Source organism: Cetorhinus maximus, chromosome 12, assembly GCF_964194155.1.
Source record: "Cetorhinus maximus chromosome 12, sCetMax3.hap1.1, whole genome shotgun sequence".
Taxonomy (NCBI): domain Eukaryota; kingdom Metazoa; phylum Chordata; class Chondrichthyes; order Lamniformes; family Cetorhinidae; genus Cetorhinus; species Cetorhinus maximus.
This window is the reverse complement of record NC_135890.1, coordinates 74,592,429-74,611,639: the sequence shown is the minus strand read 5'-3', so window position 1 is coordinate 74,611,639 and position 19,211 is coordinate 74,592,429. Positions and strand designations below refer to the sequence as shown.

The following is a 19,211-nucleotide window of genomic DNA, read 5'->3' as shown; positions in this document are numbered from 1 at the left end:
AGCGGAAAACCTGGGCGCAGAAATTAAGTAGTGATCAGGCAGTGCCAAAAATTTCTTTCAAAGGAAAAGCTTTTCCTCAATAAAGACAATTCAGCCAAGTCTTCTGGACAGGTGCGGTGTAGGGGGGTGTTGGTGCACAGGGAGAAATAATTGATGATGCCCTTTTTTTGTGCAGCCTCTTTTCTGTGGGAAGAAATTGTGTGGTTTGCTGTGATGGAGGAACAGGACAGGCCTTTCAGCTAGTCACCAGGTTCCTTAACGGTGCTTCAAAATTCTTGGTGATATTCACTACTGGTGATGCGAGATGAATTACAGCTTTGTCTTAATTTTTTAAATGAAAAATTGAGAGCTTTTATCAAATTGATGCAAGGCTGTACTGGTGTATTCAGGGAAATTGTTCCTACAGATCCAGCGCATGCTTGACAGGCCAAATGGTCTCCTTCTGCACTGTAACCATTCTATGATGCTAAATAATAATCTGTTGAACGTGTACGGATGGGTTGAGAGATAAGAGAAAACTTAAAAAAAAGCCACAAGTTGTTACAAGCTGCCACATTTGTTTGCAATTTTCACTTTTTAATGACTGTTGGTTTTGGCTAGTTTTAAAAAAGAAAAGTGCAGGAGCCTCAGTGACAGCCCCAACAGGTGATTCTGAGGGCTTCAGGATCTGAACATTTGAACCACACGGGAGTCCCAAGCCCTCACTTGCTGGTTGGAGACATGTCTCAGCAATTTTACTGGAAGCAGCCTCCTAATCCATTGTTTCATAACGGCTGTGTGCAGTGAGTGAGTTCAACTGCAATTTATTTTTTTATTTTGAGTGTTACATTTATTGAAATGAACCCTGTTGGGTTGCTGCAGGGCCGCACTGCCAAAATGCCTGTCGTCTTGCTTAATCTAATTGGGGCCTTAATTAAGCAAATCGGCTGCCCGCCTCTGTGGAGCGGGCCACAAGTGGAGTTGATCCACAAGCTGGCCTGCCTCCTGGAAATTTCCCTAACGGTGGGACAGCATCGCGGAGCTGTCTTGACAAGGCTCGCCCTATTTTGCTGCTCTCCTGCCACCTGTAGGCCAGTAAAATTCAGCACTCTACGTCTGTCAGGAGTAGGCACTTCCACAAAAGGAGAAACATACAAGGCAAAATCATGTGACAATTCAGCCATGTAAAATTGGTACTGATTTTATTTAACATTTATGGCAGTAAAATCAGGCAAATTGCAACCCTACAATATTATATAATTTACAATCCAATACTTGATATAGAAAAGTCAGTAAAACACATGACAGGGAGATAATTTATACATTTTACACAATACAAAACTAAATACAACAAAAGAACAATCTTGTTTCTTCTTCCAGAGTCAAAAATCACCAGGCATGCTCCTGAAGAATGAGAAGCAGCAAGTATTAGTTGAACCTGACCAAGTTTAGGGAGTTAAAATACAGCAAAAATTTACAATATGCTTGCTTGGGCAGGCAAGTAAGTATCAAGCCTTTCAAGTACGTAGTTTTAGAGTTAAAAAAGTGTGCTTCTTCAGAAGGAAGTACAATAAAATCAGCTTTAGGCACAACTCTGTGTGATCTTCCATTCTGACTCCAGGGCATTAATCAAACCCAGTGATAGGAATGGTTCCCAAAATAAATCCTACAAATGCTCATGGATAATCACGTAGCTGCAAATGATAAACAGGACTATAAAACCAATCAAACCAGTATGCGTTTAGGATAAAGAGCAAACACTGTAAGAAGATCTATGAAAGACTGTAATAAAAATGTCAAAAGTCATTTTAGAGTTATATTGTTTGCATGTACAGTTTAACTAGCTACTTATTCAGCATCTAATGTAGAAAGCATCTATGTTATAAGCATCTGTTCGTACTTTAAACATTTCCTTTTGAACCTACTTACAGTAACATTTTACTATATTGGCATAACCCTTTACTGTCTGCTTTTCCATTCCGCCAACCCCTCCACTGTTCCTGGGTAGTGAAGCTCACACGTGCATATGTTTTATTCTTTCATCACAGTTAACTGGTCTGTTAAAAATTACAGTTGATTTCAGCTGCCATTCATTTGGTGTCTTCATTGTATGGAGATGGCATAGTTAGCAGATTGATGTCAATGGGTCCGTAGCCAAGGGTCTGCCCCCAGCTTCACAAATCATTCCATTTCAAAAAGGTATTTCTAATGTCCTTGAACATAATGTGAACACTTCATTTATAAAATCAGCAGATTTGTAATCATACGAACATACGAATTAGGAGCAGGAGGAGGCCATTTGGCCCCTTTGAGCCTGCTCTGCCATTCAATAAAATCATGGCTGATCTGATTGTGGCCTCAACTCCACATTCCGCCTACCCCCGATAACCTTCGACTCCCTTGTTAGTCAAGAATCTATCTACCTCTGCCTTAAAAATATTGATTGACCCTGCCTCCACCACTCTCTGGGGAAGAGAGTTCCAAAGATTCACAGACCTCTGAGAGAAAAAAATTCTTCTCATCTCTGTCTTAAACGGGAGACCCCTTATTTTCAACCTGTGTCTTCTAGTTCTAGTCTCTCCCAGAGAGGGGAAATATTCTTTCAGGGGTCTTGACAGGGTCGATGTGGAGAGGATGTTTCCTCTTGTGGGAGAATCTAGTACTGGGGTCACTGTTTAAAAATAAGGGGTCGTCGATTTAGGACAGCGATGAGGAGGAGATGGGGAGAATTTTTTTCTCTCAGAGGGTCATGAGTCTTTGGAACACTCTTCCTCAAAAGGCGGCGGAAGCAGAGTCTTGGAATATTTTTAAGGCAGAGGTAGATAGGTCCTTGATAAGCAAGTGGGTGAAAAGTTATCGGGGGTAGACTGGAATGTGGAGTTGAGGTTACAAACAGATCAGCCATGATTTTATGAATGGCTGAGCAGACTCAAAGGATGGAGCGGCCTACTCCTGCTCATGATTCGTATGCATGTTCTTATGTGTCCTGTCAAGTCCCCTCAGGATCTTATATGTTTCAATAAGATCACTTCTCATTCTCCTAAGCTCCATTGGATACAGGCCCATCCTCTTCACCTTTCCTTGTAAGATAACACCCCATCCCAGGTATCAATCGAGTGAACTTTCTCTGAACTTCTTCTAAAGCATTTATAACATTTCTTAAAGGAGACCAAAACTGTACGCAGTACTCTAGATGCGATTTCACCAAATGTGCTGTAGCACAATATCCCTACTTTTATATTCCAGCCCCTTGCAATAAATAACAGCATTCTATTTGCCTTCCTAATCACTTGTTGTACCTGCAAACTAACTTTTGCTGATTCATGTACCAGGGCATCCAGATCCCTTTGTACCTCACAGTTCTGCAATCTCTCTCCATTTAAATAATATCCTGTTCTTCTATTCTTCCTGCCAAAGTGCTCAAGTTCACATTTTCCCACAATATAACCCACCTAGCAAATTTTTGCCCACTCACTTAACCTATCAATGTCCCTTTGCAGACTCCTGATGTCCTCTTCACAACTTACTTTCCTACCCATCTTTGTGTCATCAGCAAAGATTCATAAAACGGAATTAAACTTTCCAAGTATGTTTCTGAAGCGTCATTGCCATGTTAGACCAGAAACACTGGGTACTCCTGCTTCAGTAAGTGAAGCTGCACTCACCTTTATGATAGCAAAGAGATCAGTGCATCCAGAAATTTGCTACGATCCTCAGTTTTCAGTTCAATTACTGTAATGAAAAGACTATTGATTAATTGGAATGCTGTCAATGGGCATGCATACAGGGCTGGCAACATCTTAAACTATCTTAACACCTGCACCAATGTGACTGGCAATTAGTCTGAGTCAAACCACTACCAAACATGACTAATGGAGGTGATGGCAGAGATTGTGGGAAGGCTTGACCCTGGTTGCCTGGCTTAAATTTCAAACAGTCAGTCACCATCACTGGCGCATTCTCCATCATATTGCCTCTGCTAAAGTCCACTTGCCAACCAATCAGCACTCTCTTCACATACAGTATTGTTATGACTCAGCAGCTGGTAAAGCTGAGTTATTTAAAAATCCCAGAGGAAAGCTTTAAACACTGCACTAACCTATATTTTAAATGGTACGTTTGAGATGCAGCTCTAAATTCAGGAATCAGACCACCTGTTCTCGAGAGCTTTTTATATTAAACTAAATGAAACATTTTATTGAGTTACAACACATTAAACACTTACACATGGCTGCACATCACTACTATCATAACTTTTAACAAATTCCCAAACTAATCTCCATTAAGGCAACAGCAACCCATAGGGCAGAAATTTCCCCCCGTCGGGGTGGTTGTGTGGGGGGGGTGGATGCGAACCTGATTGGCAACCCCGATCGGGGCCGTGTTGCCATTTTATGTGGGCGGGCCAATTAAGGCTCGGAAACGCTGAGCACTCCCTGTGCAGGCGGGGGATTCCCTGAGTCAGGGCCTACGCTCTTTTGCGCATGCATGCGAAAGGACGCAGAAATCTCCCCAAGGCACAGAGCTGCCTCAGGGAGATTAGTTTAAGTTATGAAACACTGAAGAAACGTAAAAAAAGAATTTAAGGGCATGTCCCCTCATGTGAAACTGTCACATGAGCTGGGACATGTTCATTAATTTTTTTCAAAAAATTTTATTTAATTAATAAACCCTTCATGAAACTTCATCCTGCCCGTGGTTGAGGTTTCATGAAAAATGTGAAGGCCGCCTGGGCTCTTCGCCTGCCCGCAAACCTTAAGGTTGGACGGGCAGCATTCTTAACAACTTTAATTACTTTCTTAATGGCCTTATTAGGCCTTTGACAGTTCGGTGGGCACACAGCAGAGTCCGCTGCGCGTCCGCCGAACTGACAACCTAAATGATGCGCGGTGACGTTGGGACACACGCCTGACATCACCGCGTGTCATTTTACACGTCGGCGAGCGGGCCCCGCCCCCGCTCGCTGACCCGAAAATTCTTCCCATAGACTTTCAGCAGACACCAGGCAAAGCATTTTCACCTTACGAATTCACTTTGGTTCCTGTGGAGACAGTTGTAGGCTTACAGCTGCTTTGCCTCTGCCCTGCACACACAAAACTGCTGTCTGCTCTAGCCAACACAGCTCATTTAAAGTAAATTCTCATTGTATCACCAGCCCCTTTGAACTCCACCACTTCTTCAAAAAAATGCAAATGCACTCTACCTCTCTTACATCTCAAAACTAGTACACATCAAAGCACCCAGACTAGCTGGCTTTAATCCAATTAAGACACACCTACAGATTAAACCTCTATTTTAAAAGAAAAATATTTTTAATATATTATATACAATAATAGTATATACATTAATAGCTTCATGACAAATATAAATTGTTGTTTTCCCCTTATATTGGTATTCTTGCGAAGTGTCCTGATGAGTGCAAGATGAAAAGCTTAGACATGTCTCTTTTTTCAGCAACACTCAAGTTCTGTACTACCAAAGGTACTTCATGTGAGTTATCAAGATGCAAGTGCGTAAATGTGTACCGCTAGTGAAATGTTTATTCAGCAAGCACTGTCCTTAAGTTCACAAATATGATGTCCCACTGGATGGTAATGTTTATTACCTTTAAAGTACAAAATATCAGTCTTCATGTCAAACACTAAGATCATCAAAAATTCATCATGATATATTCTTTACTTACAACACACCATCAACTACCCAGAGTATTATTTATATATTGAATCTGACCTTTCTAAAATTACTTCAACTTTTTCCCCCCAGTTAGCAGACAAACTCCATCCTGTAGTACTCGTGTATGGAATGATTTCCCGCTACTGTATTATAAGGAAGTCCTAAAACAATTGTCTGAAGCGATGCACAAAATCTTTGACACGTATTACTCACACACACACACTTCAAAGGGTTACCTCCCTGCAATCAATCACAATTACACAGGGAAATGAGGAAAGATTCTTCCTCAAACTGGCCTTAAGGGAGGAGTCACTAACAGCACTACTGCTGAACTTAAATCTCACAACACCAGTGATCTAAAAGGTTACTTACTGGAAGTATCAAAGTGATCATGCAGAGTCCGAGAGCTGGTACTTTCTGCTGCCTTCTCAAATGCCTTGCCAAAGAAACTGGAAAAGAGTGATGATTGTTTACTGAATTTCTAGCACCATTGTCTCAGCAATTTTACACCCCACTTCTGAATGTGAAATAACAACACTCCACTTGGAATTGCAGAAGTGATCCAAACAACAAGGGGAATAATAGTGATAATGTAAATGAACTAGTAATCCAGAGACCCAGGTTAACGCTCTGGGGAAATGGGTTCAAATCCCACCTCAGCAGCTGATGGAATTTGAATTCAGTTAACAAATCTAGTCTCAGTGACAGAAACACGTAAAACTATTTTCAATTGTCATAAAAGCCCATCTGGTTCACTAATGCCCTTTGGGGAAGGAAATCTGCCATCCTTACCTGGTCTGCCCTACATGTGACCCCAGACCTACAGCATTGTTTCTTAATTGACTCTTAACTGCCCTCTGAAATTGCCTAAGAAGCCACTCAGTTCAAGGGTAATTAGGGATGGGCAATAAGTGCCAGCAATGCACATCCCATGAAAGAATGTTGATCTCAGTATCAGCGTTGAGAATTCAAAAGGTCAGGTATTGCAATTAAAAATTGAGTAAAGCTTATTCAACTTTACACTAAATTCAGGATTTCACAACCATTTGCACCAGACATTGTTTCATCTCACCTACTGACCTTCCTACAGCTTGTCTGTGTGAGATTGAATATTGATGCTGGTTATTTGTGTCATAACCCATGCTCTCAGTATTTAGACCTTTTTTCACATGCCAAGTCGTGTGTTTCTTTTGTTATAGGGCCCTTCATTGAATCCTAAAATGATTCAGCACAGAAGGCAGCTATTCCACCCAAGTTCTCATGCTGGTTCTTTGAAATATTTACTTTCTTAGCCCATGTCCCTAGAAATGTTTTCTTTCAAGTATTTATCCAGTTCCTTTTTGAAAGTTACTACTGAATCTGCTTCCTTCGTATTTCACATTTGTAGAGCATTATAGATCATAACTGCTTGCTGTGTTAAAAAAATTCACTTCATTTTTTTGCTCATTACTTTAAATCTGTGTCCTCTGGTTACTGACACTTCTGTCACTGGAATAGTTTCCCCTTATTTACTCTATAAAAACTATTCATGATTTTGAACATCTTTATTAGATCTCCCCTTAATCCTCTCTGCTCTAAGGAGAATAACTTCAGCTTCTCCAGTCTCTATATGGAATTGAAGTCCTGCATCCCTGGTACCATTCTAGCAAATCTCGCCTGCACCCTCTTCTAGCTAAACGATAGTGATGTATTAAAAAAGATAATAAATATGAAGATAGAGACAATAATTCAATTTTCTATTTGATCTTTTTTTAAACTGCATCCAAGGAAAGGATTGCTTCCATTGAGATCAGCAAACTCAGTAAAACTGAAGATCGAACCTGGAGCCTACTTGCTCTGCCTGGCTCAGTATGACAGCAGTTGCTGCATTCATCATTGGGGGGAGTACTGGAGCTTCCATTTATATACCATAAACACGGTGCTTTGTTACATACTCACTTCTTTTTGTCTGAGCTTTCGCTTTCTGGTGGAATTCCAATCACTATCACGGTTCCTTTCTCCAGGTCCATTGGTGCCGCCATGACCAGCGGGAGCACCTTACACCGTTTGTTCTTGGTCTGCAGGGAAGAACAAACGCAATATGAAGTCACTGAGGACTGTGCTCATTAAGCACTCTACAACAGCAAGTACAGGCCTTAATGAAGCTTCTACTGATCCATTTGAAGCGAAGAGACAGAGAGACACACACACATGTAGATCCACAGACTAGACAATCACTTGTGGCATTATATGCAGGGAGCCAATGCCAAATTTGTTTTTAGGTCAAACTGGTTTAGTCTCCTATGGGAGGGATCAGAAGAATGGAGGAGAGAGTGAGCAAGGGAGAGAGAGAGAGAGAGAGAGAGAAAAAAAGAGTGAGAGCAAGGAAAGAGAGAGAGGGAGTGAGCAAGGAGAGAGAGGGAGTGAGCAAGGAGAGAGAGGGAGTGAGCAAGGAGAGAGAGGGAGTGAGCACGGAGAGAGAGGGAGTGAGCACGGAGAGAGAGGGAGTGAGCACGGAGAGAGAGGGAGTGAGCACGGAGAGAGAGGGAGTGAGCACGGAGAGAGAGGGAGTGAGCACGGAGAGAGAGGGAGTGAGCACGGAGAGAGAGGGAGTGAGCACGGAGAGAGAGGGAGTGAGCACGGAGAGAGAGGGAGTGAGCACGGAGAGAGAGGGAGTGAGCAAGGAGAGGGAGGGAGTGAGCATGGAGAGGGAGGGAGTGAGCAAGGAGAGAGAGGGAGTGAGCAAGGAGAGAGAGGGAGTGAGCAAGGAGAGAGAGGGAGTGAGCAAGGAGAGGGAGGGAGTGAGCATGGAGAGGGAGGGAGTGAGCAAGGAGAGAGAGGGAGTGAGCAAGGAGAGAGAGGGAGTGAGCAAGGAGAGGGAGGGAGTGAGCAAGGAGAGAGAGGGAGTGAGCAAGGAGAGAGAGGGAGTGAGCAAGGAGAGGGAGGGAGTGAGCAAGGAGAGGGAGGGAGTGAGCAAGTAGAGAGGGAGGGAGTGAGCAAGGAGAGGGAGGGAGTGAGCAAGGAGAGAGAGGGAGTGAGCAAGGAGAGAGAGGGAGTGAGCAAGGAGAGAGAGGGAGTGAGCAAGGAGAGGGAGGGAGTGAGCATGGAGAGGGAGGGAGTGAGCAAGGAGAGAGAGGGAGTGAGCAAGGAGAGAGAGGGAGTGAGCAAGGAGAGGGAGGGAGTGAGCAAGGAGAGAGAGGGAGTGAGCAAGGAGAGAGAGGGAGTGAGCAAGGAGAGGGAGGGAGTGAGCAAGGAGAGGGAGGGAGTGAGCAAGTAGAGAGGGAGGGAGTGAGCAAGGAGAGGGAGGGAGTGAGCAAGGAGAGAGAGGGAGTGAGCAAGGAGAGAGAGGGAGTGAGCAAGGAGAGAGAGGGAGTGAGCAAGGAGAGAGAGGGAGTGAGCAAGGAGAGAGAGGGAGTGAGCAAGGAGAGAGAGGGAGTGAGCAAGGAGAGAGAGGGAGTGAGCAAGGAGAGAGAGGGAGTGAGCAAGGAGAGAGAGGGAGTGAGCAAGGAGAGAGAGGGAGTGAGCAAGGAGAGAGAGGGAGTGAGCAAGGAGAGAGAGGGAGTGAGCAAGGAGAGAGAGGGAGTGAGCAAGGAAAGAGAGGGAGTGAGCAAGGAGAGGGAGTGAGCAAGGAGAGAGAGGGAGTGAGCAAGGAGAGAGAGGGAGTGAGCAAGGAGAGAGAGGGAGTGAGCAAGGAGAGAGAGGGAGTGAGCAAGGAGAGAGAGGGAGTGAGCAAGGAGAGAGGGAGAGTGAGCACGGAGAGAGAGAGAGAAAGTGAGCACGGAGAGAGAGAGCAAGGAGAGAGAATGAGCAAGGAGAGAGAGTGAGCGTGAGCAAGGGGAGAGAGGGACAGAGCAAGAGGAGAGAGAGACAGAGCAAGGGGAGAGAGAGGGAGTGAACGCGGGAGAGAATGAGCAAGGGAGAGAGTGAGCAAGGGAGAGAGAGTGAGCAACGGAGAGAGAGTGAGCAAGGGAGAGAGAGTGAGCAAGGGAGAGAGAGTGAGCAAGGGAGAGAGAGTGAGCAAGGGAGAGAGAGTGAGCAAGGGAGAGAGAGTGAGCAAGGGAGAGAGAGTGAGCAAGGGAGAGAGAGTGAGCAACGGAGAGAGAGTGAGCAACGGAGAGAGAGTGAGCAAGGGAGAGAGAGTGAGCACGGAGAGAGAGAGAGAAAGTGAGCAAGGAGAGCAAGGAGAGAGAATGAGCAAGGAGAGAGAGTGAGCGTGAGCAAGGGGAGAGAGGGACAGAGCAAGGAGAGAGAGAGAGCAAGGAGGGAGAGAGGGAGTGAACGAGGTAGAGAATGAGCAAGGGAGAGAGTGAGCAAGGGAGAGAGAGTGAGCAAGGGAGAGAGAGTGAGCAAGGGAGAGAGAGTGAGCAAGGGAGAGAGAGTGAGCAAGGGAGAGAGAGTGAGCAAGGGAGAGAGAGTGAGCAAGGGAGAGAGAGTGAGCAAGGGAGAGAGAGTGAGCAAGGGAGAGAGAGTGAGCAAGGGAGAGAGAGTGAAGCAAGGGAGAGAGAGTGAGCAAGGGAGAGAGAGTGAGCAAGGGAGAGAGAGTGAGCAAGGGAGAGAGAGTCAGCAAGGGAGAGAGAGTGAGCAACAAGAGCGAGCGCAAGGAGAGAGAGAGAGGGAGCGAGCAAGGAGAGAGAGAGTGAGCATGGAGAGAGAGGGAGTGAGCAAGGAGAGAGAGGGAGTGAGCAAGGAGAGGGAGTGAGCAAGGAGAGGGAGTGAGCAAGGAGAGAGAAGGAGTGAGCAAGGAGAGAGAGGGAGTGAGCAAGGAGAGGGAGTGAGCAAGGAGAGAGGGACAGAGCAAGGGGAGAGAGAGAGAGCAAGGAGGGAGAGAGAGGGAGTGAACGAGGGAGAGAGTGAGCAAGGGAGAGAGTGAGCAAGGGAGAGAGAGTGAGCAAGGGAGAGAGAGTGAGCAAGGGAGAGAGAGTGAGCAAGGGAGAGAGAGTGAGCAAGGGAGAGAGAGTGAGCAACAAGAGCAAGAGCGCAAGGAGAGAGAGAGAGGGAGTGAGCAAGGAGAGAGAGAGTGAGCAAGGAGAGAGAGGGAGTGAGCAAGGAGAGAGAGAGAGTGAGCACGGAGAGAGAGAGAGAGCACGGAGAGAGAGAGAGTGAGCACGGAGAGAGAGAGAGAAAGTGAGCAAGGAGAGAGAGCAAGGAGAGAGAATGAGCAAGGAGAGAGAGTGAGCAACAAGAGCAAGAGCGCAAGGAGAGAGAGAGAGGGAGTGAGCAAGGAGAGAGAGAAAGTGAGCAAGGAGAGAGAATGAGCAAGGAGAATGAGAAAGAGAAAGGAGAGAGAAAGCGAGTGAGAGACCCCTCTCTGGGGCCTGCCATCGGTACTCCGGACTTGCCATCAGTCTGGCCTCCATTAGATCCTCGTCTTCAGGGATTGCCTGCAATCCCAGCAGTGGCCACCACTTGAACCTGGCACTGCTGGAAATACAGAACTGGATTGGGTGGCAGCTCTCTAAAGTGAGACTTCCTCCCCAGGTTGGGGAAGTGGCGGGGTGGGGGGAGAGAAAGAGTCTCGCCCATAGCCAATTAACACCCTGTAAAATGTTATATGGCTGTAGGGCAGCCGGTTTCGGGGGGGAATGAGTTCCCTGCCAACTCTTCAGGTGACGGGGCGGAAAACCCGGTAATCACAAAAATCCTGCCCATCTTGCTAATTTATACATTATGTGCTGGGGCAAAGCCCTCAATCCCAGTCAAGCTCCTTTTTGAACTTGGATACATACATACCGAGCGGACAAAGCACTTCAGCAGGTGTTTGCACAAAAGTTTCATACAAATGGGTTTTGAATAGATCTTCACATCTGGGGTTCCCTGCAGATGAAGGAAAGGAATTACTCAAAAGAACACAATTACTAGATTGCATAGGTTAGCTAAATCACAATTTTGGTTAAGGATGCTAGAAAGTTCAGGAAATTTAAACAGCTGACAATTATGATATGCCAAATCTATATGTTCTGAAAAAGGAATCATGCTTGAAAAGCTGAATTTTTGTTTTCTCCGCAGATGCTGCTTGATCTGTTGAATATTTTTTCTTGTCTGGGTTAGATCAGAGTATATTGTTGAGACCCGATGTCTGTTTTATTCCTTACTTTAAAAATGTTATTCCTTGGAGTGACAGTGGCAACGCTGAACTTATTGCTCATCTCTAGTTGCCGCAAAGTTGTAGTAGGTTTTCCCCTTGAATTGCTGAGGTTCTTGTAGCAATAGTGTTTCAATTACCATGATAGATTGTGAATTCCAGTTGGGCAACTCTACCTAAGTCAGGTACTTGAAGGTGATGGTGCTCTCAATAACATTGCTGGTCTTGACCTTTTTAGTGGTAGATGCACAAGAGATGGAGGTCTGTTGAGGTGACCTTGGTAAGTTCGTGTAGGTCACACATTGTAATGCAAAAGTGCACTGATGGTGGAGGGGGCAGAAATTGAGTCCAGTGGCTGGGATGCTGATGGCATAGAGCGTGGCTGTTGTTGCAATTGCATTCACTCAGCTAGTGTGAGAATGACAGTACTCTCCTGAATTGTGGATGCAGCAAAGGCTTTGAGTGATTGAGAGGCAAGAATGCTTTATAAGAAACGTCTCTAATGATGTACTGAGCTATAACGACTGGCTTCAGTCAATCAAAACCATCTTCCTTTGTATCAATTGTGACTCCTGCCACTACAGGGATTTTCCTTTGACCCCCAACTTTGTGGAGCTCCATAATGTCATACTCAGACAAATGCTGCCTTGATTCAAGGGCAACTACTCTTGCCTCTGGCATTCAGCTCCTGCATCTGTGTCTTTATCAAGTCTATAGAGAGGTATGGAGGTGAATGGTTCTGGTAGAATCAGGACAAGAGTGCTGGTTAGCAGGTTATTGGTGAGTAGTTATTGCTTGATGGAACTACTGATGACTCCTATCACTTTAGTAATAATTGCCAGGGTAGCTTTAGTCTGTTTTTTTTGTGGGTAGGACATGCTTGGGTAATCTGCCACGCTATCAGGCAAATGTTGTGTCATAGCTGCACAGGAAGGGGCTAGGCCTGGTGCTGCTCCTGGCAAGGCATTAGTCTTCCAGAGGAACCGTAGCCTTTTCCCCATCTACTGTTCATAGCATAAATTGGCAGACACACATCTATGACTGTGGGGTTTTCAGGAGGAGATGCAATAAGATCTAAGATTGTGCACTTTTGGCTGAAGACATTTGCAAACACTTCAGCATTACCTCTTACATTCACATGCTGAGTACCACCATGGTTGAAGATGGGAATGTTCGTATAGATGGCAACTCCTCTTACTTTCCCACTACCAATCCCAAATGGATGTTATTTGCTTGGATTCACTTGTTGTGGGACTTCTTAGCTCTGTCTGTTGCTTTAAGTGTTTAGTATAGCAGTTGGCCTGTGTAGTAGCTTCACTACATTTGTACTTCATTCTAAGATATCCCTGGTGCTGCTCCTGGCAAGGACTTCTACACTTCATTTTGAAGCAGCTTTGATGCTGATCAAGGAGTGAGGGATGCATTGGGTCATGTAAAATGATGCCAATCCTTTGGTTTTAAAATGGTGGCAGCAGGTTTGCTGAGTAATCCTTTTTATAGCCTGTGTTCTGCAATTTGAGGGTAACAGGTCAGCAGGTGTAATTTTCCCTGGCATGTAGTCAATATCAGGGTTCCACACATCTTCTTCATATAGTACCGCGTATTAAGCTTAGGAGATGGTTCTGTGCTATGGAAGAGAGGCTGTGTTATTGCCACAGGGTAAAATAGCACCATTTCCATGTTCCATTTGTTTGTTTAACTGACTGTTTCAGTTTGAAGTGGAAGCAGGCAAAACAAAGCCCCAAGATAAACCAGATACAATTCTTTAGAATGATCTTTTCAAGGGTAGTGTATACAAAAGGATATCTGGGGGAAATTAATGTGAAAACTCAAATGCTGTTGTTTACAGCAATATTTGAAAAAGGTAAAGTTAACACTTCTACTAGGGAAAAGTAACTTTTAAGAGTTGATTTTGTTGCATAAATTTTAATAAATATACCATCTTGTACTTTTAGTAGTATTCTGCCCAGTTACTGAGATTTTGTGTTCATTCTTTAATGTCCGAGAAAGAAATGATTTAGAATTGTATAGGTCTGGCATGAAAGATTTTCATTTTTGAAGTGATGGAAGACACAGTGAGACCTGACACTAATTGTATATAATGGTTTACTCCTAAATATTTTTATACGCATTAAATTATGGATCTGTTTCTGTGTTCTGGAATGGGAGCCAAAAGATGTTTGGGGTCATATGGCAGTTACTGTGGCATGTGGGACACAAGAAAGTGTAGCAAAGCAAGATAATAATTAAGTGAGAAAGGAGTAGAGATGTAAAGAATGAGGCTAAATACAAGGAAATATATCACATGAAGTAACATGAGGGAAAGGAATGTACTGAGGCAGACAGGCAGTCAGGGGAACTTAGGATGGGCAATAAATACAGTCTTGCCAATGTCGTCTATATTCCTGAATAAATTTTTTAAAAATGCAAATTTAATAGCCTTTTAATTTATTGTCCGGTCTGTTTATGGATGTCCATTTCACAGGAAGTATCTTTGATATACTATGTTATGCTCTGTGGGAAACTCTGGCTTCTCATGATGCCTTTCTTGTAAAAGTGGCAGAACGCTGCTCCAGAGGGTTGCACCTATTGTAAAAACATGTTTATCTAAGTCTAATTTGACTTCCCTGCTTATTTAGTTCATATTCCAGTTAGTCTGCAACCTTAGAAAAGTGTTCAAATTCCCTAAAAGTGTATTGAGCTCGTCCCAAGTTGATCCTTACCTCCTGTAAATAACAGTATAGAAAGGGTCCTTGTGAAATGATGAGGTTGGTGCAAATGCAGCTAGCAACTGTTTGGTGAATGGCTCGGAGCTGCTGCTTGGCTAGTTCCAGACCTTGTTGTAGTTTATCCAGGTTACTTCTAGAGAAGCGAAGAGTTAACAAGAAGTAGTTAATATTTTCATTATAAATTATGATTTTCAACACATAGACACTCACTTTGTGCACCCGATTAACAAGAACCACTTGCGAGCAGGCAGGGTAGAGGTGGGTTTAATTTCTATGGGTTCTCCAGTTCACCCTCGATGTCGTACCTACCAAGGCTCTTCACAGGAGTAATAACAGACAAACGGAACTATTACAACAGATGCCCAAAGGTTTGGTCAAAGAGGTAAGTTTTAAGGAGCGTCTTAAAGAAGGAGAGAGAGGTAAAGAGGTGGAGAGATTTAAGGGGGGAATTTCAGAGTTTAGGGATCAGGCAGCAGAAGGCATGATGCACAACTGTGGAGCAATGAAAAACTGGGGATGTACAAGAGCGCAGTGTTGTGGGAGTGCAGAGATCTCAAAGGTGGTAAGGCTGGAGGTTACAGAGATAGGGAGGAGGAAGGTCGTGAAGGTATATGAAAACAAGGTTGAGGGTTTTAAAATTGAGATGTATTTGGAAACCCCATTGTTCCAGGGTTTCCATGGCTCTTGCAGTAAAGATACAGTAGATGAATGGGAGAACGATGTCATAATTTTTATCACCTCTTTAGTCTATATAAATGCTGCCTGAAACATTCATTTAAATAAGAGCATGACCGTTAATTTCTTGCAACACCCGAACCCAGATAAGTTTACGTAAAGCTATTAGCAGGGAAATTCTGCAGGAGTTTTGGCCCAATCTTGTACTATAATCTCTGGTGGAGGCCAGCAGAACATCTGGACAAACTGTGTAAGTGATTGTTTTCCACCAGCTTCCCAATGAGGTTTCGATGGGAGACTGAGGAGAATCCCATAGAATATCCAGGCCAATGACTGAGCAGATGAGATAGAGGTTTGGATTCAGCCCTTAACATTTTAACATTACATTCTTATTTGTAGCTTCTATTTATTTTTGTGCAATAATGCGTTGTTTCAAAGTACATGTACACTCAATTTTTTTTAATTACAATTCTTTTCCATCATATATAAGGAGAACTTAGCAGCTGGACTGCGCTTAAATATAATAACACAAAGTATTGCAATGTGTAACTTCTTAGCTGTCTGCAGGAATATGCAGGGATATGCAGGGTTCACATTACCCATCAATGTTTAGGGTAGTTTGTGGAATTGGCACACGATGAGTTAAAACAGCTTTCAGCTCTACTAAACAGGATGACTTTATGAAGCAGGCCTAAGCCAAGGATGAGGAGTTGAAAGAATGTGTGACAGTCATTAATCCACGTTTTCAGGGTCTTGCGATTATAGAGTGAAATGATTGAAAAGATAAAATAGACCATATAGCTGTGGTAACATGGCGATTGAGATGGGCTAAGTGTATCTTCCTGGCTCCATGTTGATATATCTGATATTATATTGTGTGTCTTTTGATGTATTCTGATTTAGCAATGGTATGCATGGAATGTAAGGATCAAAGGTAGAACTGGTATAAGAGTTTTGAGTAAACTCAAAATCGTGAAGTATGATGTACCCGATTTCTTATAGTGAAATCGTGAACTCAATAAAGAATTGTGTAATCAAACATATGAATTAGGAGCAGGAGTAGACCCCTCAAGCCTGCTCCACATTCAATAAGATATGGCTGATCTGATTTTAACCTCAACTTCACCTGCCTATTCCTTATAACCTTTCACCACCTTGCTTATCAAGAATCCATCTACTTCTGTCTTAAAGATATTCAAAGACTCTGCCTCAACCACCTTTTGAGGAAGAGAATTACAAAGACTCAAGGCCCTCTGCAAGAAATTTTTTTTGCTCACCTGTCTTAAATGGGCAATTCTTTATTTTTAAACAGTGGCCCCTAGTTCTAGAGTCTCCCACAAGATGAAACATTCTTTCCATATCCACCCATTCAAGTCCCCTCGGGATCTTATATGTTTCAATCAAGTAGCCTCTTAATTGTTCTAAATTCCAGTGGATACAAGTCTAGCCTGTCCAGCCTTTCCACAGAAGACAACCCACCCATTCCAGGTATGAATCTAGTAAGCCTTCTCTGAAATGATTCCAACGCATTTACATCGTCCCTTAAATAAGGAGACCAATACTGTACACACTACTCTAGATGTGGTCTCACCAATTCCCTGTATAACTGAAGCATAACCTCTCTGCTCTTGTATTCAATTCCCCTTGCAACAAATGATAACATTCTATTAGCTTTCCTAATTACTTGTTGCCCCTGCAATTTGTAATTCATGCACTAGGACACCCAGATCCCTCTGCATCTCCGAGCTTAACAATCTCTCACCATTCAGATAATATGCTTCTTTTTTATTTGTCCAGCAAAATGGACAATCTCACATTTTCCTACGCTATACTCCATTTGCCAAATCTCTGCCCGCTCACTTAACCTATCTATATCCTTTTGTAGCCTCCTTATGTCCTCTTCATAACTTACTTTCCTACCTATCTTTGTATCATCAGCAAATTTAGCAATCATACCACTGGTCCCTTCATCAAAATCAGAGTTGAACCCCCAGCACTGATCCATGGCACTCCACTCATCACACAACCAGAAAATGATTCATTTATGCCTTCTCTGTTTCCTGTTTGCTAGCCAATCTTCTATCCATGCCAATATGTTACCCCCTACATCATGAGCTTTTATTTTCTGAAATAGCCTTTGATGAGGCACCTTATCAAACGCCTTCTGAAAATCTAAGTACTGTACATCCACCTGATCCCCTTTATTCACAGCACCTGTTACTTCTTCAAAGGACTCCAATAAATCTGTTAAACATGATTGTCCTTTCACAAAACCATGTTGACTGCCTGAATATCTTTAATTTATCTAAGTGCCCTGTTATAACATCTTTAATAACAGATGTTAAGCTAAATAGCCTTTAGTTTTCTGCTTTCTGTCTCCCTCCCTTTTTGAATAAAGGAGTTATATTAGCTATTTTTCAAACTAATGGAACCTTCCCCAAATCTAGTGAATTACAGAAAATTAAAACTAATTCATTAACTATCTCACTAGTCACTTTCTTTAAGATCCTAGGAAGAAATTCATCAGGACCCAGGGACTTGTCAACCTGCAGTTCCAACAATTTGCTAAGTACTACTTCCCTGGCGATTGTAATTTTCTTGAGTTCCTCCCTCCCTTCCAATTTCTGACTTACAGCCATTTCTGGGATGTTACTTGTACCCTCTACAGTGAAGACCAATGCAAAATATCTGTTCAGTTCATCTGCCTTCTCCTTTTTTCCCCATTATTAACTCCCCAGACTCATTTTCTATAGGACCAACGCTCACTGTGTTAACATTTAAAAAAAATAACAGAAACTCTTACTATCTGTTTTTATATTGCTAACTAGCTTTCTCTCATACTCTAAATTTTCCTTCCTTATTAATCGTTTAGTCATTTTTTTGCTGTTCTTTATATTCTGTCCAATCTTCTGACCTGCCATCCATCTTTGCGCAATTATATGCTGTTTCTTTAAGTTTGATACTAACTTTAACTTTTTAAATTAACAACGGATGGTGGGTCCTCCCCTTGGAACTTTTCTTTCTTGTTGGAAAATATTTATTCTGTGTATTCTGAAATATTGCCTTAAATGTCTGCCACTTCATCTCTATTGGCCTATCCCTTAACTTAAATTACCAATTTACTTTCACTAGCTCTGCATTCATGCCCTCATAATTGCCCCTATTTCAATTTAAAATACTACTCTTCGACCCACTCTTCTTTCCCTCAAACTGAATATAAAATTCAATCATATTATGATCACTGCTACCAAGATCACTGCACCTTCACTATGAGGTCATTAATTAATCCTATCTCATTGCATAATACCAGGTCTAGTATAGCCTGCTTCCTGATTGGCTGCAGAATGTACTAATTTAAGAAATTATCCCGAAAACATTCTATAAATTCGTCATCTACGCTACCTTTGCCCATCTGATTTTTCCAGTCTATATGCAGATTAAAATCCCCATGATAATTGCCGCACCTTTCTGACAAGCTCCCACTATTTCTTCTTTGATACCCCGTCCTACCGTGTGATTACTGCTAGGGGACCTGCACACCACTCCTACAAGTGACTTCTTGCATTTATCATTCCTCATCTCTATCCAAACCGCTTCTATATCCTGGTTTCCTGAACTCAGGTCATCCCTCTCTTGTGCTAATGTCATCTTTAATAAACAGAACCTGCCCTCCATCTTTTCCTAACTTCCTATCCTACCTAAAAGTCACATACGCTTCAATATTCAGGTACCAATCTATGTCCCAATCATACTGGAAATGTGTGGTATGATTTGCCTGAGTATTCATGTTGGGTCATGTAACATGAGCTCATTGAAGGTCCCATCTGTGGTTGTTGCAACTGATGTCTGTATATACTGGTGCTTAAAGTAACAAAACAAAATAGGGCAGGAAAGGAATCCGAACACTGCCAATTCCTTCAATTTCTGCATTTCCATTTGTAATTAAATAGGCTGAATTTGTGCAGAATTTACTTCCTGTTTTCAAGAAGTTTTTTTTCACAAACTAGCTGCACATGTCATGGCACACAACAGCAGCAACAGACCCTAAACCCAATCATGATCTGAACTGTAGAAATAGGAAGCTTTATTTGAAA

The 19,211-nt window shown here is 43.0% G+C and overlaps 1 protein-coding gene across 1 annotated transcript in view; it reads right to left on the bottom strand.

Annotated features, from left to right (window-relative positions):
* Positions 1-1,164: 1,164 nt before the first annotated feature.
* cdc45 (CDC45 cell division cycle 45 homolog (S. cerevisiae)) overlaps positions 1,165-19,211 on the bottom strand; it is a 76,373-nt gene continuing 58,326 nt past the window's right edge. Inside the window, exons 14-19 of the mRNA XM_078553902.1 lie at positions 14,437-14,575; positions 11,362-11,445; positions 7,591-7,709; positions 6,025-6,101; positions 3,645-3,711; positions 1,165-1,383 (exon numbers count right to left, since the gene is read on the bottom strand). Coding sequence (XP_078410028.1) covers positions 3,647-3,711; positions 6,025-6,101; positions 7,591-7,709; positions 11,362-11,445; positions 14,437-14,575 — 484 coding nt within the window. The 3' untranslated portion in view covers positions 1,165-1,383; positions 3,645-3,646. The remainder of the gene's footprint in view (positions 1,384-3,644; positions 3,712-6,024; positions 6,102-7,590; positions 7,710-11,361; positions 11,446-14,436; positions 14,576-19,211) is intronic.